Raw genomic sequence first — 24,362 nt, 5'->3', positions numbered from 1 at the left:
CTTTGAACATGTAACTTGCATTAATACTGTGTTAATACTTCCAGATTTTCTGCTCTAAAAATCAATTTTTGCATGTTTGCACCCTCTGCTTGGGATGCTTTACTGTTGAAAAATGGGAAAGAAGAGCATACTTTTAAACTGTGGTTGTATTATCCGAACAACTGGCTGCAGGTATCAGAACAGAGGAAGGAAACTCAGCTGTTGTAATACATTTTTTTGTTATTGACTACATTTCAGCTTGGCAATGTCAAATGGATGTAGCATGGATTTCGGTCTGGGCTCAAAGCGTCCTCCCAGGACCTGGGGTGAATACTCACACCACTTAGCCCATGATAAAGCCTTGTGCTATGGTGCTTTTGCTGAAATCCCATCCTCTGCCTGCAGTGGCCAATTACTCATCAAGTTCCTTCTTTATAGTCTCTCAAATGTTTCATGTTGATGGATTATCATGACCTATCTGAAATGATAGCTAGGATATCTTTGAACAACCACTGAAAGCATAACATGTGCTAGAGCTAAAACTTTCCTACACTTTCTAGTTGAGTCCGTTTACAGAAATGGAAGAAATCTGAAATAATAAGACTGAAGTGTTTGGACCTGTGTCAGAACTGCTCTAACACTTGGCTTATTTTAAAGTTCTTATTCAAGAATGAGGTTTCACTGTTCTTTGTGTTCATAGCTGGGTTTTACCTACCTGTTTAGTAGTAAACAAGGATGATTCATTTAGGCTACAGAGAAGCCTCCGCTTTTGAATGTAAATGATTAAATTAATAAGTAAATTCCTGTGGGCATTCTGAAAACATGAAGTACATTATGTGCATCTATCTTTATTCATTTCTGTATTGAAGAAAATGGGAAAGAAAGTAAATCCTTTTCAGCCTTCTAAGGCCTAATTTATTGGATGTTTCAGAATTGTTTTCTCTGTTTGCAATATGGTATCTCATACTAACATTTCATACTACCAGATGTTTCATTATTCCTGTTTTAGCACATCATACTTGACCCATAGCAGCTTTGAATGCAAATAACAGACAAGCTGATGCACAATGCTTGACTGTTAGACTGAAATAATATGGCAAGACTAAACTGGTTTTCATTTTTCCTTTTGAATATTATTAGTTGCAGTGTGGTGACTGTTAATTTAATTAAATGTTTTGTTTTAATACCATTCTTCAGTTCACTGACTCACCATTTCATTTAATTAATTGCAAACCTCTAGATTTGATTACTCATAGTTCTCCTTTAGTTAATTTACTTGTTCACAGTTTTGACAGAAAAGCTTTCAAACTAAAACGAAGGAGGGGCACAGTCTAATCAGGGAACTGAAAAAATATCTGTAACTAGAGTACAAGCAAATACTCAGGGTCACCTTAAAATGCTCAGAGTCCTTGTATTCACTACCAAAATCCAATTGTCAATGACTGGACATTAGTTAAACATGAAGGATTCACTTGCATTTAAGATACCCTACGTACCTCTCTGTGGGAATGTGATTGAGTTTTGGTTTTTTATCTCACCAAGAAGCTGTGTGCTAATGAGTAAATGGTGATGTTCACTAGAAGCAAGAGGCATTGTCCCCTCATGTCCTGGTGCTCCAGGAGATGGGTGGGTTCAGCACTGCCCTGTACTGGGATACTGGCCCTGAGGGGGAGAGGCTACAAACAACTTTGGAGTTGTGAACTTGGGCCATGCAGTAAAAATGTTGTGTTTTGTTGTTGAAATAACTCCTGAGACTTCACAGAGGAATAATCTTTGGTGGTCTTTTTGTCTCTGCATAGGGTGTATTTGAGTAAACAATTAACCACTGACTTTAATATGATGCAGACGAGGGATGGAGAAACCTCACTGGTCTTCACACCCTCTGCACTACAGTACTACAGGTATCTGGGCTTTAGGAGCAAAGGTCGTGTTCAGTGGGTTCAGCCCTAACAGAAGCAACTAAGCCTCACAGTACGTTCAGGGCTACTCGATCTCCTATACCTTACAAGCAGCAGGTCTTCCCCAGAGCAGTGCAGTGTCCCAGGTTGAGTAAGCTGAGCATGGTCCTAATTTGGATCAAAAACCTGAATTTGAAAACTGTTTGGTGCTCTAGGTATATTTTAACTGTGGCTCAGAATACAGTTGCAGAATTGTCTTTCAGTGCAACCTGAGCAAAAAACGTGCCGGTTTGTGTGTCCTTGACTGGTTATTTCAAGGCTGAGTTCCTGTGTGGTACAGCAGTTATGCAGACTTGTCAAAGGGAGAGTACACAGTGTCCTGACAAAACTGAAATTGCGGAATTAAGATTACTAATGGCAGTTGGTTGTTTTGCCATATGCACGATGCAGGTGTACTTGAGTACACATCATCGCAATCTGTTACGCAAATGTAATGGAGATTCATATTTAGAGACTGACCCAGAACGTGGCTCTGAGGTCTCTCTGTTACCACTGATGTGTCTCTCAAAGATCCTCACCAGCTCTTTGTGGAGCTGCTGCCTTTCAGCTGAAGCAAATGGTGGGTTGTGGGGTACTGCTGGCAGGAGCAGCTCTGCTGGCCACATGGCTGCTAGCGGTTTGGAAAACTCTTCATGGCTACACTGCTGAGACTCACCCGTTGTTGTTAGCATAAAGGTTGTGTGTTTGTCTTAATAAGTGATACATAGTTAATTTCCTGGGTGTTTAGTGACTGATCACAGCTGGCAGAAGATAACTGAAGGAAGGGAAATTTAAAGTGTAAATGGAGAGAAAAAAAACCAGAAGCTTTGAAGTGTGTAATCCAGCATGTTGGTTTTCCTAGTGATCCTTTTTTTTTTTGTAGGTGAAAGCAGAGGGATAGATGTATATGATACAGCTGGTTTTAAGCACATTTTTCAAAGTGAGGTACTTTGAGAGAGATTCTACTGCTGATAATGATTCATCTGAGAGGATGGAAATGATTCTTCAGTTCTTTGTAGATCTTTAGATAAGTCAGTTGAAGAATAGCCCTCTTTGCTACAGCTAGCCAGAGGTGAGTCAATTACAGAAAGGAGTTTTATTAATAGTTAAATTAAATGGTAGCTTCAGTAGCGTTAGCCACAGCCATAGCCTTAATTGAAGATTATGCCAGTGGGTGATTTGTTGTACATTTTCTTCCATCATTTCAGTCAGTAGCACACCCTTACTGCTGAAACCATTTGCTTTAACCTCAGTTTTATTAGCTTTCAGAAATGCTGAAGCATTAGTACACTGTTTTTAAAGTGCCTCATACAGTTAGATTCTGGGGCTTTTGCTGCTATCACAGCTCAAGTAGGAAATTGTGTAGACTGGGGAGTGAGTGAGAGATTTAAGACTTTGCTGATACTGAGTTTAGAGATGGTATTGGCCATATCTGCTTCAACTTTATGCCTGCCTGCTCAGGATCTTCAGATGTAGGGCTTTCCACATTAGGACTGTGCTTTAAACTTCTAATGCTGAAGTAGAGTGACTTTGGTGTGGCAGATGGCACAGCACAGATTCCCGATACATCACTGTTTTTTGGCTCTTGTCCTTATGACAGCTGTGTCTGGTTAGGGAGCTAAAAATGCCTGACAGTAATTACCTTTAATTTCTGCAGGTGGCATCGTGGTGATTTTAGGACTGTGTTTATTGTTTTCTGTTTGCTCCTCAGTGCCCTTTCTGCCTTCACTGTGCTGATATGACTGTTCAGTAGGCTTTTTGAAATTTGTTAGCTTGAGAGGGTTTTATACAGAGCAGTGGATAAGTTTTTGTCTTGCCTTTTCTCTGAACATTTTACTAAACGTCTGAATTTACTTTCCATTTCCTATTTCTTTACTCTTTTGTATATTTAAACTAAGTAAAATTTAAGGACTAACAGTATAAAGAACCTGTATAAATACTGACCCAGATGAAAATACTTACTGTGGTAGTGGTTTATCTATACATATTTGGGTACATACAAATGATAAAATGTTATGATAAAAAACTTCATGTTCAGACTTTGTATTTTTTGTAACCCTTAAAATAAATGTGAATTCTTTGCAAATGGCTTAGAAGTATCCAGTGAAAACAGAGTAGGATGTGAGTGGGTACAAGTTCTGAAAATGCTTTAGTGATGGCAGTTCCTCAAAACCTGGAATTTATTGGGATAAGCAGGAAAAAGTGTAGCTATGCGGGTAGGCAGGCAAGGCATGCATGTGCCTGGAAATGTTAAAAGCAGTAAATTCTTCAGAAGGCTTCTGCTGATGCTGTTTCTTGAACTTCCTGAAAATAAAGTCAAATTCCCTCATTGAATTCACTCAGATCAATCCCACTTCCTTTCCCTAAGAAAAAAAAATAGAAAAGTTTATAGGCTATTTCACCTCTTCCAGAAAGTGTGTAAATGGTTTTATCATTGAAGACGTATTCTTTGATAGATTAAGCGTGAGTGATATCAGCTAGCGAATTGGCAAAAACAGGAGTTTAAACATCAGGGTATTATATCTGCTTGATACAAACCCTGTAACATTTGCAAAAGAACTTAACGGATATTAAGAAAAATCCTGATTTTTAAATAAAAAGTGACTACTGTTACGGTATTGTGATCTTCTGTATGCAATGAGGACTGCCTTAAATGAATCTTGAAAGACAAGATTCCTGATGATGTTTTCTGGACTTATTTTTATATGTTTGTGTTTAGTGTATTTTAATAATAAAATCAATGTAGTTTTTCATGTACCAGTGACAGAGCAGTAAAACAAATGCCTAATTTGTGTAGGTAACATTTGTTGGATCTGCTGTGAGAGCTTTGGGAATACAGGAGTATGTAACTGCAGATTGTTTTTGTGAATGTTGAGAGGCTCTTAGGCAAGATGGGATGAGGAAGACAGCCTGGAGAAAAGGAGGCTTGTGTAATTCCCACCTCCTTTTTTCTCATCTCCAACTTCCTGATAGTAATCAGGAATATCTTTGCTGAAGTTAAGCAAGTTGATGTATCCATATGTGATAATACACATCCCTCCTCCATGCAGTTGGAGTCTATGGTTGCTTGCTTACTGAGGTCTTATTAAAATAATGAGAACTTCTGTGAAGCCTATTATAGGAGCAGTAGAACTAAAACTAAATGTCAAATACATAGCAGCTTTTAAAGTATTTTTATTTGTGGGTATGTGGCAGTATAGGATGTGAAAATTACTGGTTCACTTTAATCAGTATCTGATGTCTTGGTAAGCAGGACTTTCCAGAAACAGCAGATTATTTAATTCTGGTTTGATGTATGGTATCTCCGTGGGTTGATACAGCATGTGCCACCAGCAGAAAATCATGGGCTTTTTGGTAAATGCAGTTCAGTGAATTTGTGAAACTCTTGCACAGTCTATTACAAAATAGCTGATAGGAAGCATTTAGGTTGCTTTTTTACAAATGACAAAAAAAAAGTCATGCTATACTGGGAGGAAGACAGTAAATCTGTTTAATGTGTAACTGAATAAACAGACAGTTACACCCATAGAGATCTTTCTGGTTACATCGCCTTAGCCCCTGTAGTTTCCTGCAAGATAGATGAACTTCAGATAAGGTATTTCCAGTCACATCTTGCCCAGAATAAAAGATTTGATACTGTTTGGAAGAAAATCTGGTCCCCTACTGACCAAGTCAAATGATAAAATTTTAAAAGTATACTCTTATGAAAAAAAGATAATGGAAATAAAAAGAATTAAAAAAAGGCTTATGATGGTAAACTTGTAGCCTGACACTGCTCTCCAACTGCTCTTTTACTATTGGAAATAATAGGGTTTTAGTCACTAGGAAATCTACCACTAACCCCCCTTCATTCTGTAACTTTGTGCTGGTATTAATGGTCTCTTAAAGGTGGGCTTGAGTTTGTAATTACCTATATTCTGCTTGTCTAAAATTTCCAATATAATATTTTCCAGTAACAGTAATACTGATCCCAACCAACAGACATCAGAAAAAGACAATAATATTTGGATATATAATAGTACAGCACTGATTGTTCCAGGTTAATTGGCTTTGAACTGTTGAAATTAAGGAATGCTGTGTCTTACCTAATGTACTTGGAAATTTTGTAGCAGCTAAATAAGTCAACCAGAAAGTGATCAAAGTGACAAAGTGATCAAAGTGAAATGGAAATGATACGTAAAAGTATAATCAAAAGGGCTACCATTAAATAAATATTTTGGAATGCTAGACATGTTAAAAAAAAAAAAAAGAAAAACATGAGAGAAGTAAATGGTGTACTGAAATAGCTCTAAAATAAAATTAATGTCCAGAATAACATTGCATAACAGACTAGCAATGTGTATTGAGTTTACGTGACTTCTTCTCACTGAAAGGAATTGTTCTGTTCTTCGTCTTTTTAGTGCTGCATTGTATGGTTTGATGTTGCATTTTATTTATTTATATTTTTGCAGGTCTGACAGCAGCTGCCATGGCAGAGGCTATGAAGTTACAGAAAATGAAACTTATGGCAATGAATAGCCTTCATGGAAGTGGAAGTCAAAATGGAACAGAATCAGAAAATGAAGAGCTCAATTCAAATGCAGGTAAGTAATGCTGTGCATGGGAAACAAAATCAAAAATCTGTCTCAAATTCTTGTGCTCTTTTATTTCGTAAGCTTTGCTCTGCCAGTGTCAAATAGAAATTCCTGCACCCGTTCCTGCAGTATTCCTTCAGTTTTCCTCCTAATGGCCCTCTTCATTAATTTTTGAAAAAATATTGGTGAAGGATTGGTTTTATTGTATGAGAATGCAGACATTTTAAATTGTTCCCTAAACATATTTGTACTAACTAAAGACTTCTCTATTGGCAATAATGCAGCACGTCTAGAGTTTTCCTGTAGATGATGGAAAGTTTCCAAACCATCAGGTTGTTAGAACTTATAATGAGATCCACAGTTCACTAGAGAAAGGTAAAGAAGGGAATGTAAAATTACCAAGTCCCTGGCTTTTCTGCATTTTGTTCTTTCCTTGTATGGATGTTTGCAAACCACAGCTATGAAGGAGAGTCATGGTAAACATTTGTTATGGCCCACCTGCCTGGAATAACCTGAGGTAGAAGGCACTGAACACATGTCTATACTTCTGTAAGAATTAATATAAACTTGAACTAAGCTCCCCAAGTCCCAGCTATACAAAAATAGGGTTCAAAGGTTAAGTAAGAAGCTAATACTTCAAAGAGGATATCTTCTTTGTTTATTGTAGTGTCATTTTCAGGTATATAGAGGAGATTTTTACTCGGATAGTGTAGAGAACCTAGAATAAGAAATCTGTTTTGTCTCAGAGTTGCTAGATACCTACCTTTGTTAGGCTGTTTCACCTGGACTTACTTTTTTGACATAAGCAATCCTACAATGCACTCTTACCATTTTGGAAGCATATGCATCCTTTGTTTTCATTATCAATTCAAGAACAGAGGCATTGTGTAATCCCTCACTGCGTTCACATCTCCCATTGGCATTCACACATCTCTGAAGTCACACATGCATCTCTAAAGATGAAGATGCTCTAACGGTTTGCTTGCTTGGATGCGGTATAGTGTATATGCATTGTACCATCAAGATGGTAATTTATTAGACCAATAAAGCAGCAGCTGGGAGGTCTTAGATTCATTTTCTAAAGGAATAACTTTGAATTCATGACAAATTATGCACAAAGCAGTCTTTCCAAAAGTGGTATTGCCTCTTGCTAATTTGTGTACTCATCTGTATTGAAGAAATCTGGCTTTGAATTCATGCATTAAACCCTTCCCCAGCTTTCTGTTATGTAGGATATGTATCTCTTATTCACCTCTCAGACCCTAATTACTTAGTGTGTATTGAATTCAGAAAAAAAGCACTGAGAAGGCTTATTTAGTTTGTGTAACTCTTATACTCTGTATATAGTTCAAAATGAACTCTGAAGTTTCACTGAATGCTAAGAAATATGACTGAAGTTAGAATTCCTATAGGAAAGCAAGGAAACTTCATACAGAAAAGATGTAGTGTTAGCATTAGGGGTTTCAAAAGCTTGCTAATCTGAATGTTGATGGTTTCATGTGTTACCTGATTTGGCAAAATTTGTATACTTCATTTAGTGAGAAGCTAGAGTACATTGATATTATTATTTTAGGTACCTTGTTGACAAGTTTTATAGGGGACTATCATACCAGCTTTTCGACAGTACATCTAAAGTATGCATATTAAATGAAGGCTTTCTGAGATTTAGCAATTCAGTGAGTTCTATAACTGACTCAATACCAATTTAAATATTTGGAAAAATTCCTGCTGACTTTAGCTGAAGTTCCAGTGGGGCCCAAGGATAAGGATATGGTGTCAGTTATGTAAAGATCTTTTCTCAATTCTTTTTGTTGCCTAATTGAGTAAAATTGCCAAGAGGAAATTTGCTGGATCAAGTTGCTTGCGGGCAGAGAAAAAAATCCTTAACAAAAAGAGCTACTACTAATCGTACTACAAATCATGATTTCCCCTCTTTTTAGTATCTTCAGTGCCAGCATTAGGATCACTTATTTAATGCATGACTTCTCTACGTATTGGAGAATCATTTTTTAAAGATTTACATTCAGAAGGTACATCAGAATGTGTCACACCCCCCCCAAAAAAAAAAACAAAAACAAAAAAAAAAACACACCAAAACCCCAACAAAATGAATGGAATGTAAAACTTAACTAAACTGCTCACTGTACAGAACAACTGAGGAATTATCAAATATTCAGAACAGGAAACTCATTGGTGTGTGAAGAGAGTGGGCATTTTATTTAGAAGTTGATGCACATTTTGTAACTTTGATTCACTGTGAAGAGAAAACCATAAGATGCATGAAACCTTTACCAACTGTTTGTTTTGCTCTGGACTCTTGCAGTTTAGTTGACTATTAAAACAAGAATGGGGATGTGAAATGAGAAAGAAAATTGAATTTTGAAATTTTTTTACTAAGAAGTTGTAAGAAAGAGCAGCGCAAAGGAGTCAGAAGCCTCATAAGTGAGAAAAACATTTTATTTTAGGAGAAAGACCTACAGTTTCTTTGATTTGAGGTTGTGTTTAATAGCTTCTGTAATGGCTGCAACATGACTCTGCATCTAGATTTCAGCATGAATAACAACCTGTTCGTGTTTCATTTAGCTCCAAATGAGAAATTCTGTCTTTTATTGTTTTAGGAAATTAGTCTGTGTACTATTGCTCCTGGAACTTTATAATTAATCACTAAAGGTTATGGCTATGGAGAGTTTGTGGGAAATAGATGTCTGAATGATTATAATTGTAGCTGTCAAATCAGAAATATAGTTATACAGAGCAGAGGACCTTTTGCTTCCTTTGATTATTTTTTTTTCTTTCTACTGTAATAAAGACTTGCAGGGTTGCAGTTTTACTTAAAAAATCACAACTATAGAGATTGTCGGGTTTTCACCTCAGTGTTGCGCATTGGCTTCCATTGGTGAGCATAAGACACCACCAAACAGCTCACATTAGGGTGTGTGCCTTCCTCGTCATTCTGTACTGTGATGAGTGGAATTGTTTCTTTTGCTGTAGCATGTTTTGAATTAAGAATGTAGTTGATCTGTATTAGGTTCTGAAATTTTATTGCCAGATTTTTTGGAAGTATGTCATTATATACAGGCCTTTAGTGTAATAAAAAAATGGTGAGGATGGCCTGTCAGATTAATTTCATTCCCCATCTGTATCTTTTGAAGTTGGTACGAAATAATTTTGGATTTGCTTCTTTAGCAGTGACTAGAATGTCACTTCTGTCGTTACTTTCTCTGTGTGTGCGCCTATGATGATGGAGATTTTTCAAGAATTTCTGTATCTGAAGCCAGAATTCATGCTATCCATTAAAATATGATCTCTTAACTCTCAGGATCACCGACTAAAATTCCTCATATGTCTCTAGGAAATTACATGTGTGGAATTGAGTCTTACAAGTGTGTCTAAGACTCTGGGGAGTAAATGTGCCACTTCTTTTCCTGCTTATATTCCAGCTGGCATGCTTTTGCCATCAGGTTCTACCTACCTCCTTTTGGTGATATTCCAGTATTCATCTCAGTAGTGGTGGATTTTAGTGCTGGAATATTCTAAGTAACATATTAAAAATAAATAAATAAATAAATGCTGCTAGAGACAATGCTGCAACTGTGAAAAATGTACCAAACAACAAAAAAATATGCACGTATTTTTTAATTGAAGTAATGCATTAGTTCGCAGTGCTGTGCGGAATGTTGTTATACGTTGGAACATTAATGTCCTCCTTCCACTCTCTCTGCGGAAGAGAAAGAGATTTGTTTGCACCTTCCTACTCATCATATGAAGTGTTGAAGCAAACTTCTCAGGCAGTTAAACCCTCGTATTTAATCTGGCAATATAGGTTCTCTGGCCCCAAAGTCCAGCTGATCTGTGCTAGCTGTTCGTTGTGGCTGTGTCTGTCTCCATCTTATTGTAGGATCTGGGAAAGAAGGTTGAATTTCATGAACCACCCAGTTGGGTCCATAGGTGTCTGAAAGAGGGGAAGATTAATCCCTCTGTAATTCCCAGTGGCCATAAGTCTTTCAGAAGCCTGTTCTTACTTTTTGGCTACTCTGTGTGAGTCCTTGGAGATGAGATGGTTTGACGATGGCAGTCAGTGCACACATCTGAAGGTTGTCCTGAGTCCAGAGGGTTGCTATAGCTAAGGCAAGTCATGCTGTAAAGCATGACAAATAATATGTGCCTTTCATATTCCACTTTGGAAAATGAGGAAGATTACAAGTTTGAAGCTGGCAGCTGAAGCCACGTATGATGGATGCATATGCAGATTTTTGTAAGTCCAGCCATGTAATCAGTTTCTGTGTTCTATAGAAATAAAATGTCTCTGGTTGCACAAAAGTGTTTATAAAGATCATCTGTTTCATCATCATGCAATACTAAAATTAGGTGAAGTATATTCTGGAAATTAGCATATAATTGCCTAGGGAAATTGGAAACTTACTTGAAATCAGCGGTGTGTTTTTTTTTTTTTTTTTTTTAATAGTATGGCAGCAGGTAATTTGTACAAATATGTGATACCAGTGGAATGTGAAGAATAGACTGCAGAGCGCAGTATTGGTGATAACTGCCTGATCATCCTGTAAGCTGCATAAGCAAATAAGGATCAGTGCATAGCAGTCCCTGACAGTACCTGTTTGTTCAAAACCTCAGTGCAAAGAATAAAGCAGTTACTTCCTTCTGTTGGCTTTTGGAGTTAGCATGCATGATTTAATAAATGTGTTTTGCTTTCCCAAGAGAGATATCAAACAGTACTAAGTGTTTCAGTGGTATTTCCTTAGGAAGTCAAAATGTTATTCTGTATGTAGAGTCTTGTTGCTTAATTTCCAGACAAGGAGCTAAGTTAGGCAGAAAAGAAAGGAAAAACACCCCAGCTTTTGGCATATGAAGATCAGAGAAAGAGCTCTTCATAGGAAGGAAAAAATAAAAAGTGTTATCTTTTAATCCTTTTTTCCCTTCAGTACCTGCCATGCAGTTTTCTCACAAATGCAAACATCCTTCACAATCTGTTTAAAAAACCACAAATACATCACTCAGAGGAATATTTAAGGAACCATCAGGAGGGAAAAAACTCATTGGTTTAATGGAATGCTGTCAAGGAAAATCAGCATCACAAACGACACAGGGGCAGAATTGATACTTTTGCACTGACATGTTAAAAGAAAATCCCATGCATTATTTAGAAAACCCAGAAATCTGTCAGCTGTATGATTGCCGAGTTAGCAGAAGCAGGAGGATGCTGCGCAAGTTGAAAAGAAACGCGTAGGCACAGATCCATATTGTAACCTTTCATGTTCTCCACCCACCATGAATACCCAGCTATTACACGGTCAGCATTTTTTAGTTTTTCTCTTTTAAAATTTCCAAGTGCTTGAAAAGTCAAAAGAGGTAGGACTTTTATTCAAAAAAGCAGGATGCCGAGGCTGTTATTTTATTGTAAGAGTAAAAATGACGAGACCAGAGAACAGATTTTTTTAATCCTTGAGTGCTGTGCAGACTTCATGAAGTCATTTTTCCTGTTGCTAAAGCAAGTATTTTTGTTACATGAGTAGAGTTACTGTTTCAAAGATGGTAATTTTACTTAAAGAATACAAAACATTCATGCCATTTTAAAAATATAGGCAGTCAAAACTACAATTAATACTTTTAGAATCAATTAAAAAGCTACTGAAGCATACATTTAATTTTCTTTAATTGTCCTTTCTCCAGGAGGAATATATAGTCTTGAAGTAAGAGAAAATTTAATATGCTATATTTCTGTGCCACCTCATCTAAAAACTCAGCTTGTTTGACTCCAGCCCTAGCAGATATATTAAAACATTTTATCCTAAAAACTGAGACATCTGGGCTATTTCTTTAGACACACACATAGGTTGGTCATGGTGAGTGTGAAGATAACACTTGCTTTTCACGGTGGAAGTTGTGGCTTCTTCACTGAGTGGTGAAGGCAGCGAGCTCCTACTCCACAGCTCTCAAACATGAATGGATTGAGCATTGAGGTAGGTAGGATAGGTAGGAAAGGGTGAAACTTTTGATCTGCCTGTGTTCCTCAAGCGTGCAGATGACATTGTACTTGTGAGTATGGCCCATAGTATAGCACATATTACACAGCTGATGGGACCAGGCTGGGAGACAGGAAGTGATGGTCAGTGTCATGCAGAGACAGAGCTTAAAAGACCTGCTGGAGATCAGAAAGAAGTTCAGAGCACTTCACGGCTCCTGTTTGGCCTCTCAGTCTGAGATGTATTTCTCTGGGGGAGACTGGATGCTGCAATACCAATGGGACATGTTACAGTGTTTGTGTGAAAAAGCACCCAAGCTTCTGAAGCCCCTGAGCAAGATACTGGTTCCTATGAGGGCTGACTCAGCACAGAGGTGAGGAAGCAGCGTGCTGAAGTCTAATGAGTCTCCTCTACGTAATAAAGGCATGTATGGCCCCATAGGTGACTAGCTGTGAGGACAAGCTCTGCGTAAGAGTGTTTATCTGAAGGCCATAGGACTTGAAGAAGATTTGTATAGTGATGAAACTCAGTGGCTTTTGGCATGCACTTCCACCATAGGTGTGGAGTTGTGGTTTCTTGGAAGTTACTTGAACCCACTTGCAAGAAATTGTAAGCTTTTTTACTCAGTGAAAATAGAGTGAAGGGATGGAAACATTCACGTAACACTGAAGCTTCAAAAAGCTTTACCTATTGGTGCTTGTCAGAAAATTCCATGGTTGCTGAAACATACAGAGCAAGGAATTCCCTGCAGATAATGTAAGTGAAGCCTTCCTGGAGCCTTTTTAAGATACAGCTCCTCAGATATTAGGTAAGCCATTTGGTTAATTTGTACCTTGTCTGTATTCTGCTTTATTCTCTTTTGTTTCTTCCTAACGGTCATGGCTTTCATGGGCCCTCTCAATTATGCTGAGAACCTAGTCTCCATGTGTGAAGCTTGGAAACAAAATGCACATATATCTGTTTCTTTGGCACATACGGGCAGGGGTTTGGAGGGTGAATTATCAGTGGTCTCTTTCTGCTGTGTTACCCTACCACTGGGCAGGATTTAATACCGAGAATTTTAGCATGTTCTAGTGAGCCACAGTTGCAGTGGAGTACAAAAGTGAATTTGTTTATCTGCAACCTGTTTTAAGGTCACATTTTAGATTCTTAAGCAGTTAGCTATTGAATGCGTGTGAGTACTGTAGCTGTCTTTTTAAGAAGTATTCTTCTACATCTAAATATGTATGTAAATACTTTATAGTAAATGTACATGATTCATGCCTAAATGTATGTATGCTGTTTCATCATCTAATATTTACATATTTGGTTTGACTGACACCCAACTCTGAGAAATATGAAGTAGCTCTGGCTTTAGTTTTAAAACTAATAAAGGGAATCTTCAGAGCACTACTGGAAATGGAATTCTCTGTGCTTTTCTCTGTAACTGTGAGGCAACTTTTTATTTGAGAGGAATTTCTATTTCAGAATTTGATGCTTGTCTAACATGATGGAATCAGTTATGTTTTTATAACATCATAAGATGATGTAAACTTTGAGAGATTAATCAAATGTAGGTATTATCTTGTATAGACTTGTTTCCAGAAAACTTATTCAGTGTTTAAGCTCCAGTTTGTGTAAATGCTTTTGAGTGGGTAATTCTCAAGGGTAAATTTTAAATACTTTTGTGGCAATTAGATGCTGCTAAACATTTATGAATTGAGAATATATATATGTACTTGTAAGTTTAAATTTCAACAGTTAAACATATCACACAGCCTGCTTCCTCAGTATACTTTGGCTGTTACCTTATTTGAAGTCAAAGATCTGATGTTTCTTTTTTTCCAGAGCATAAGGTATTTTGGGGTTTTTTTTTCTTTTCATAAAGACTTCATAAAGAATTTTGTACAATGATTCTCAACTTTAGCTGGAACAAGTTAAATACAGAAAATCAAGATTCACACCAATTAAAAAAAAACACTTTCTAATGCCAAATAATGTACCTCTGGGTGCACACAGTGTAATCACAACCTCTCTAGATTCTTGCTGTATCTCTTATCAGAACAAAGTGCAGCAAAAGATAAACTAATGACAAAATGCAAATGGTATGGCTAAACTGCACAGAATCGAGAGCTTTCACGTCTGTCACCTTTCAGATCCGTTACAAATTTATAGTCTTAGAGTGCAGAGGTCTAAATCTTCAAAGCTTGAAAAACAGAGGTGCAGCATGAACTAATCTTCATTTTTCCCCCTATCTTCTTACAGCAGCACTAATGGAAATGTATTTTGTTTAATGACTCTGAAATCCTGTTTGTAATTAGATGTGGGAATTGGTCTTACTTTGTAACAGATGATACTGGAATAATAATATGAGAGATGCTACGCTGAGACCACTATCCTCCTAAATCTATATCATTTTTCATTTTATTGACAGGAAATGTGTTCCTGGAACAAAGAGATTGATTTTGAAGAGTAGAAAAATAATGTCTAGTAAAAACTCAGATGAAAACACTTTAGCATTACTTAAGTGTATCACAAGAGTACATTAACCTTTTAACTTTATTTTTAATTTTAGTAAACAGTCTTATAATTGTCACTTTGTCACTGATATGATGTTTGAATTAATGTACCAAAAGGTACGGAGCTTTAATTAATGACAGGGTGCATACAATTAAAATGCATATCATATTTCAGAAGGATTATTCAAAATAACTAATTTTATCTGTTAAAACACTTTTACAGTTGCAAATGAAGTAATTATGAGTGGGCACAGATCATGTGAGTGCAGGCTGAGCTCACCCAGTCCCTTCTTCAGAGTATTAGTCCTCTTCACTAGGTCTTGATGTCATAAATCATTTGGGCCACTGTAGAGCCAGGGCTAAGTTTTTTCCTCGGCCTTAACTTTCACGTTAGTTAGTAGCAGCAGATACTCATGGTCGATATCAACCTGCTGGAGGAAAGCAGGCTGCTCAGAAGTGTCTCTCACTGGCTGTTCTCTACAAGGCACAGGAACCTCTATAGTGATCTAGGGAGTGATATCAGAAATGTGCCAGTTTTAGGACTTAGAATGGTTTGGATTGGAATGGACCTTAAATATAATCTAGTTACAGTTCCCCCTGCCATGAGCAAGGGCGTCTTCCACTTTCAGTATACATTTTTATTAAGACCAATACAGATTAGATGCACTGTGCTTTAAAAGGAAAAATCATTCTAGCCAGGACATTGTAGAAGGCTCTGTAACTGGAGAAGGACATGATGTGAAGAGTACTGTCCTGCTGGTTGGGAAGCAGAGGCTGAGCTCTGCAGGCAGGCATAGGGAGAGAAGGCATCTCCAGTATCTCCACCTTTCTGGTCTTGATGCTTAGTGGGAAAGGGAAGGGAAAAGTGTGATCCAGATCTGCCTCTCTGAAATATAGTTAGTATTTTTTGTTAAACCATTCTTAGATGCAAGCAAAAGCAGTCTTGAGAGCAGGAACCATCAAGTGGTGATCAGATGAACTCCGATGATTAGGGATGCCCAAAATGCTAAGAAGTATGCTTAGTGATTTGCAGATTTTCCACAGTTCTACCACAGAACAAGAACAGTGAAGTACCATATGTCCTGTCCTCTGTTTTTTCTTTCTTTTTTTAGGTCCTTGTATGTACTCAGTTTCAACAAAATCTCATCTGCCTGTCATTTTGCACAAAGTAGCATATTTGTTTAAGCACTGTGGTGTATTAGCATGCTTAGCCAGTGTGGTTTAATTTCCTATTACAGTGTGTAAGGACGTAAGGCAGCCAGTACGTAAAGAATTGCAGTATGTTAGGAAAAGCAAGTATTAGTGATAGTTGCTTTTGTTAATATTAGTGAGTCCACTTCAGTCTCACATTAATGGTATTTTAACAATAAAATGTACTTTAATATTTTAGTTGCATTATAAAATCTGAAACGTTCATGTTAAGGCATATGTAAGTTTAAGATGAAAAATCCCATATTACCTTTGATGCAGGACACATGCTGAGAGTCCCCCAAAGGATGTCATTGCTAGTGGTACAGCTGCCAACAGCAGGAGTCTCATGAATTCCAATTTTAATCAGATTTAAAAAAAAATTCCCCTAGCATGCAGTTAATTTACGTTAGAGGTAGGACATGTTTGTGGTGTGATCATTTGAAATATTTTTGCACTCAAAAGAGTAGCATTAATCCAAAAACCCCATTTTAATAACGTGGGCTTTTAGTTAAGGATTCAGTACTAGATTTTTGCAGGGTGCCCTGAACTGACATTTTTGCAGCTGAGATTCAGTAACAGTTTTACTTGGCAACAGTTGGCACTGTTTAAATGTCTAGCTGATTTGTGAATTTGATGAGACAGAAGTCACAGTGGTCTCAAGTAAGCTGCCTTTACTTGCACCCACAAAGGAAGAGGCATCCCTTAGTTCTGAAGTAGGGACTACATGGATAAACGGGACATCCACAGATCAGAACCTTGCTACTTTTTTTAAAGTACTGTGGCTATCTTGAATAGTTATATTCAACTTTTGTTTTCCTTTTATAAAGTTTTGATCCATAAGAGAACCGGGATTATGCATTTATTTCTGTGATTTAAAAAGTAAGCATCTGACAGTTTTGCATAATAGGTTATGCTTTCTGCTCCATATTCTGTTTTTTAAAAAGCTGGAATCCGAAGCTGTGAGTGACATTTTGGTAGAATTTTAGCAAGTACAGTCATTACCAAATTAAAAATAGATACAGGTGGGTAGTCTGTGTTTTTAGCTCCTTATAAAAAAACCCAACCTCTAACTGTATACAAGAGCAGCAGTTTATCAGATCATTCTAGTTACAATTAAGAAAGACTAGCAATGTTGTCTCGGACCATGAGTAAATGTACTTTTATCACCAGAGTGTGTTAGAAGTCTCTAATTTACATGGCGGTGACATCTTTTCCTTGAATGGAATTCTTACTCTTAATTCCTTAGAAGCTTAATTTAAATTAATAAGATCACTGAAGAATATTAAAACCTGGTCCATTTAGTCATGGAGGAGAAAATCTTGTTGGCACCATATAATTGAAGCTACTAAATTGTCCATAATCTAAAGGGAAAATGCATTTTTTTTTAGTACATGTTTCAAATGTCATCTTAATGTGTTTATTATCTTGGAGATGTAACCGATATTATGTTATCAGCTAACTAGGATGTATTTTAGGATGGCCAATTTGTGTATTAGTTTTTCCAGATGCAAGTTTTGTCTTGGCAGGCACAGAAAGCATGCACCTCATGGTTTTAGAATAGCAGCATCTTCTCAAACCGTGGTGGTTTCTTCAAGAGTAGGTGAGGCTTTACCTGAACCATTCTTGTAGCTGAAGAAGAGACCATAATGTAGGATTAACGAGCTTGTGTTGTGGATAAACACTCTAGGCTGTACCCTCCGATTTATTGTGTTGCAGTGTACACATCTAGGTCAGGGAGCAGATGTAGTTTAGCAGTTGCAGGGTGGGTTCAGGATGGACCATTTCACCCTACACTTTGGCACTGCCTCTGGATCCCATCTCTGTATCGCAGTTTGCAGTTTTTAGGATCATAGGAAAACAGCACTTTCAAACTTGTTTTCTTATCCACAATCCTAGTGAAGCACAAACTCTGCCAGTGTCGTGCCTGACTCGTAGCTGTCCAGATTGATTTTAGAAATTTTATAGGCTTACTAATCATGGCTGGTTTTCCTGATGTTTAACCTGAGTCTTCCTTGTTACAGTCTTTCCTTCAACTTCTTGCTCTCCACACTGTGGCTATGGAGAACAATTTATTCTCTTGTATTGCTGAACATGTCTTTTATCTAGTGAAGACTATTAGTGAGTCTCCTAGCTGTCTTCCCTTCCCTGCATTAAATAAACCTGCTCTTTTGAACGTGCCTCATACTGGTGATTTTCTAGGTCCCTGGTCAGTTCTCATTGCCCTCCTCTGGCCTTCCTCCAGGTGATTCATATCCTGCTGGTTCCCAGTCCGACACAAGGCTTCAGTTCAAGGCCATGCAAGGGCTCAGTTTAGCAATGTAGAACACCACAGGGAGGAAGAATTTATCCCAGTCGTACATATAGCTATCCTGTATAACCGTGTGAAACTCTTAATGCTTCAGGCATTTTCTGGAAGCAGGGTACTGCAGACTTGTGTTCACCTGCAGTCTACTGTAGATGTTAGATATTTTATTTCATTTTATTTTGGTTTGGTTTCATTTTTTGCAGAAGAGCAATACAGGCAGTCAAACCCCATTCTGAATTTATAGGGTGGCTGATCCAGCCTTTCATCTATCCTGACCAAATTTTCACATTGTATCTCTCTTAAATGTTCACAAAGGTTTAGATAAATTCTGATAAAGATCCAGAATTTTGGGTAGATTGGTTGATTCTGCTATATATGCTTACAATATAGACTCTTAATGTGCTAACCTTTGCCCGTGAACGTGAAGCATTTCATTCATTTGCATTTGGCCATTTTATAGTTCATTCTATCTTTACAGGTTGACTGGAGGTATGTTCTGAAGGTAAATTATAATTGATAGCTGAAACTGAAAGTCGACATTTCCTGTTTAGATCATGTACATTTTTTAAGCTGTGCAGAGCCATCTGCAATTAATGCTTTGTTGTATATCTTCTGTATTTACAGTATATTTGACAATAAAACCTTTTTTGACATTTAATCAGTAGCAGAGTTGTTCCACTCTCATTATATATTCCTGAACTTTATCACCAAGATAAGACATAAATGTTGAGCTTGCCTTTAAGATCAGACATGCGTTCGTATTTAAATATGCATTGATATTTAAATAAATATTTAAATGCATTAATATTTAAAACCTAGAAATTTTTTTTTTTTGTCTGTTCTCCCTTTGTACAATATAAAAATGAGAATAGATTCCTTTTTTTAAAGAAGATGCTCTGTAAGGATGGATACATGTGACTTTAGCACTAGTGCATACCAGCATACCTGTATAAGAGCTGTATATTCAATTAGTAATGGGGCATGAGGGGCTGCTTTTCCCCATTTTCCTGTAAGGCATATAATATTAGTTAAATTGTGTTTTATTTTCTCCTATTTTAGATGGAAATTGGAAAGGTAGTAGGAAGAAGTGTCTTTCAAGTTCCTATGATTCCTATGGATCTTTTTTCCTAATTGACTTTTCTCTGAGAATTTGATGTGATGGGGGATTTTGGCATTTCATCCTTGAGAAATATTCCCCCTCAGTTACAGGACCTCTCGTATTTTTGTTGATTTTGACAAAGTAGGTATTTATGCAAGTTTAATCCAACTTTATTCCCTTTCTCTGTGAAATCCTAGATCCAGGGAGAAAAGTCCTACTGAAAATGCTAGAATAGCTATTATGAGTAAGATTTTAAATTTCATTTTTATAAATACCCAGTGTGTCTGGGTATATACTGTATATTAAATAACATTTCTGTGTTAGCGAGAGATTGAACTTTAATAGAAAAATTTTATCTAAACAGAAGAGCATTTGTGTGAAACTTGTAGGTATCTTGTTTTTAGGTGGATAATCTCTAATGAGCCTCTCTGAATTTAAGCACAGAGATTCTGTCTGTAGAAGAAATATTTGCATTGGTCTATTGCTAGTGACTGATACTGATTTCCTATCTGACTAACTAACAGCACTTCTTTCTTTGAAACTGCCTTGGATAATTACAGCCCAAACCCTGCCCCTGTGCTACATAAAAGGAAGATCCAAGTCATCAGATAGTAGTGAATCTTCTGTTTTGATTAAAAAAAGTATTTTATTTATTAGATGCAGTTATGGCACTGAAATAAATGGTTGGTGCAGTTATACAACGTCTCACCTTCAAAATTTAATCATCTACAAATGCCATTTATTTTTCATAAGTTCTTTCCCTTTTAATATGATTCATTAAATATCCTTTTTTTTTTTTTCCCCTGCTATTTGTTATCTGGTTGGATGTAGACTCTAAGCTTTTATTTTCCCTCAGTCTTTATGTGTGGTGTGATGATGTCAAAGTATTAAAAATCATATTCACATTATTTAAATAATTTTAAATGTAACCTACTTCTTACACATCTGTCCTGGAATTTTCATGGGGGCTGATTTTTTTTTATTTTTCAAGAAAATTTGTATTTTCAATATTCTCCCATTATCAACACATGATTTAGAAAATTCCTCGGTAGATAGGAGCTCTTCCAGCATGCAGCAGAAGGTTTTGGAATGAGTGGAAAGCCATGCATTCCCAGTCCTCATCAGGAGAAGGACACTGATGGAAAAAGATACCTCAGCAGAAAGTGTGTGTTGCTTTGTAACTGTAGCTGTTGGGCGGCTCCGAGCCAGAGTGCTTTGGGAATAAGGCAATTTCTCTTCACCACTGTTGAGCGTATCTTTTGCACAGTCATCAAGAACCGAGGCTCTGTAGTTTTACATGGCTTTTTCTGGTCCAGTGTGTGAACTGGTGAAGAGGGTGCTTATGAGGATCAAGATGAATGATTCTTAAAGGGTTATTGATAGTCAGTATTCCCTCTCCTCTGCATGTTTGCAGTTGAATGTGGTCTGAATTCAGTGCTTGAGTTTAAAATTTGAACTTTATGTGTGGCAGCACTTGAAGTACGTGACAATGACATGGTATAGCTAGACAGTTGCCTCACAGCTCCTCCATTTTTAGTTATCTTAATTGTATACATGTAGTAACTTTTAATTCAATTAAGACTAGCAGTATTCCACATTAGCCTGCCTGTCAAGATCCATGCAGTATACTATAAAAAAGTCATTAGTTTGGTAATATGAATTTAACAAGTTTTAGCTCATTAACCTTGACACCAGCAGTGCTGGAGAGAGGAACCCTTTGATATTGTTCTCGGAATATACCGGGGAGCTCTGAAAATCTGTTGAAATCTGTGGCTATTATTCTTGAGCATGAGTTAGCGTATTAGCTCCTTTATGCAAATACCTCATAGTAAGCCACAAATTACATCTTTTCAAGTCAGCTTTATAGATTGGGGTAGCATTTATTCAGAAAAACGTTTTTTTTTCCATTAGGAACTTTCTGTGATTTTTAAGAAGGTCATTCAAGAGCATTGCCAGCTCTTTCCTGTGTCTCCATTGTTCAGATAACAGACCATTCCAGCACCACTTTTAAAAAGCTTACCTGGAGCGTAGCAGATGAATATTCATGATAACTTTTCAGTAAGCTAAGAAAGATGCTAACTGCAGAAATTCTTCTTCAGTTACTTCTTTTTGCTTTCCCAGTTCGCTTTTGAGAATTCACGGTTACCTTTGTAATAATGTTGTTGTTTTAACTTTAGAAATCATATATAATACTGCTGTAGGTGCCATTATAAAATAGGAAAAGAGCAAGATTTGCAAGTAAAGTACAAATAAATGAAAAAATCCTCTAGCAGTCAAAAGGCTCTTTTTTCTTGTATACTTACTTCATACTTGGGTTGGGTACGTCTGGATTTCAGAATTGAGAAGAGGTAGAGATGAACTCATGTTCAGCCTCATAATACATCTGTAATCACAGAGACATTTGAAAAACAGTGAGAAGGGATTCTATAAAAAAACTCTATTTTCTTAAGGACGGCTTCGCTTAATCACTTGCAGTCATCGTGTCACATTTTATGATTTGGGGATGGGAGTTTGATGTGAAGAGAATTAGCACCCGCCTCTGAGGAGCGACTATACGAAATGGAGGGAAAAGAAGAGAGACTTACCCAAGTGCTTTAATGTGGAAGTGGGAAAACAAAGCAAAATGAACGTGGAATACAGAATATTTCATTTTCAGCTCTTTGTCTTATTCATGCTGGTGTAAAAATTTTCATGTGTGTATTTGTGTTTTATCCCCTGCCTTTCCTTTGTTTCCTAGCTTGCTCAGGCAGAAACTGCTTCTGCTACGTTTTAGGTTATGGAAGTATTCTTGTTACTGCCATCCTTTCTGTGTCCAGTAACCTACTGAAGCTAGGGAACAGTTTTGATCGTTTTTCTCCTTTAGCTGGTACTTAGGTGGGTCACTGTCCAGATTTCAGTCTCCCCATTGCATTGCAGCTTCTGCCCTTCCTGCAAATCCCCCCTGACATTTTTTCTTCTGCCTAGCTGGAGCGCGTGGCCCTCAGCCAACAGTTCCTCTTCATGCAGGCAGCTAGTGCCGTTGCTGTGAGTGAAGGGTAAGAGGCATGCTGAGGTGTAAAGAGACTGGGCAAGTTTTGCAGTGTTTTTCTCAGATGCAAAATAGAAGGCAAGTGCTGGATTGGCTATTGGTGACTGCAGCAATGCTGACACATGTCAGGAGCACCCACAGAGATGTGTGTTTTGGCCTTGTTTGAGAGCACTCAACTCTGTGTGATCCCAGGAGATAGAGGCTACCAACATGAGTGTTGGCAAGTGTGTACAGCTGCGGTGCAGGTGTGAGGAAGCAGGGCAGAGCTGGAGGGAGCTGCTGCCATCTCTCCAGCCAGGGCATGGCCATTTGTTCCCCAGTGGAAAGCCAAAGTTCTGCTCAATGTGACTGACTCAATGTGTGCACTGTACACAGTCATCACAAGATTAAAGATTAACTTGGAACACTTTGATAAAGTGTCAAGCCAGAAGGTAGGCAGCAAATAATTTTGCTCATTTACAGTGTTGATGAGAAGAGGGTTCCGGTACAAGATCAGAGGTGTGATGTATGCAATGTGAATATTGCAGACTAATTAAAAAAAAATCACTATTCTGAACTACTGTTAAAAATTTTTGTTGCATAAAGGAGCAATTAAACCTCAGACCAGTTTTCAGTGTCAGTAAGACTTAAGTACGAGCTATTCTTTTTTCTTTTCTCTTGGCATTTTTGCCTCATAAAAAGTGAACCTTTTTTCGTCTTTTGTAGAAATCTAATCCAAGATGAAAAAGTACATTAGATAAAGCTAAACAGAAATTTTAGTTGACCTCTAGGTACCAGGGATGAGTATGGTGTTGAGGTTGAGAAAGGTGTTGCTTTTTTTTTACTTGCAAAAAATGAGGAGGAGACACTGTACTTTGCAGAAGTTCTGTGAGTTTGAAACAGGATAATTTTGGGTTTAGCCTTGAGAATACAACAAAGAACTGTACAAGGTAACTATTTTGAAAATTAATATCACAAAATAAAACTATTAAATATCATTCTTCTAAAGACATTTAACATTTTTCTTCCAAAATTTACCAAAATCCCTTCTGTGCACAGGAGCTAGACTTTGTAAAGAGCATTTTTCAGGTGACCCATAAAATAGTTTCTTAAAAGAGCTGAAGACAATATGGATGTAGGAAAAAGTGCTACTTATGAAGTCTTTCATCTAAGACCTGATTCAGATAGAATCACCTATATATGAAAGCAGAAAATTCTCATGTGGTGGGTAGTTAGGCAAATGTGTCTGTAAGCTAAAGCTGCCTATGCAAATACTAGTTTTATTTCCAAAAGGGATGTTACCTTTTTTGACATTTATGGAAAACTATGTCAGGATATTATGTGAAACAAACATTACTTGTGACAAATGTGTATTTTTGTATGTTTATGTTAAACAATGTATGTGCACGTATTTATATGTATGAACATATCTCAATGTATTTGAAAGAACTACAAATTAGGCTGCAGATGTGTGCCTTCCGATTTGGAGGTTTGTAGTTTGACCAGGTTCATTTTGGATTTAAGTATGTTTCGAGGTATTCGAGCGTGATTTCTTGGCCTCACCTGAGTAATATGACTTAGAAATAAGACTTATATGTGGGTAGCTGTCTTCCTATTATATTTATGACTGAAAATACATCGCTTTAAGATTTTGTAGAGCAAAATATGTATTGTAGACATCCCATTTAAGGTTTTTTGACCATTATTTTTCAAAGCTAGCACAATTAAAAATGGAGGTCCAGCTGCGAAATGTAGGGCTAGACATTAAAGAATCAATATGGCAGGGGGATC

At 37.2% G+C, this 24,362-nt stretch overlaps 1 protein-coding gene across 5 annotated transcripts in view; it reads left to right on the top strand.

Annotated features, from left to right (window-relative positions):
* DACH2 (dachshund family transcription factor 2) overlaps positions 1 to 24,362 on the top strand; it is a 283,607-nt gene that overhangs the window by 178,422 nt on the left and 80,823 nt on the right. For all 5 annotated transcript variants that reach the window (XM_062627457.1, XM_062627455.1, XM_062627459.1 and 2 more), the window contains exon 3: positions 6,368 to 6,499. In XM_062627457.1, the coding sequence (XP_062483441.1) occupies positions 6,368 to 6,499 (132 nt within the window). The remainder of the gene's footprint in view (positions 1 to 6,367; positions 6,500 to 24,362) is intronic.

Source organism: Pezoporus occidentalis, unplaced genomic scaffold, assembly GCF_034315485.1.
Source record: "Pezoporus occidentalis ecotype Australia unplaced genomic scaffold, CSIRO_AGI_Poc_V1 ctg30, whole genome shotgun sequence".
NCBI lineage: Eukaryota > Metazoa > Chordata > Aves > Psittaciformes > Psittacidae > Pezoporus > Pezoporus occidentalis.
Note: the sequence above shows the minus strand (reverse complement) of the source record. Positions and strands in the feature narration are given on the sequence as shown.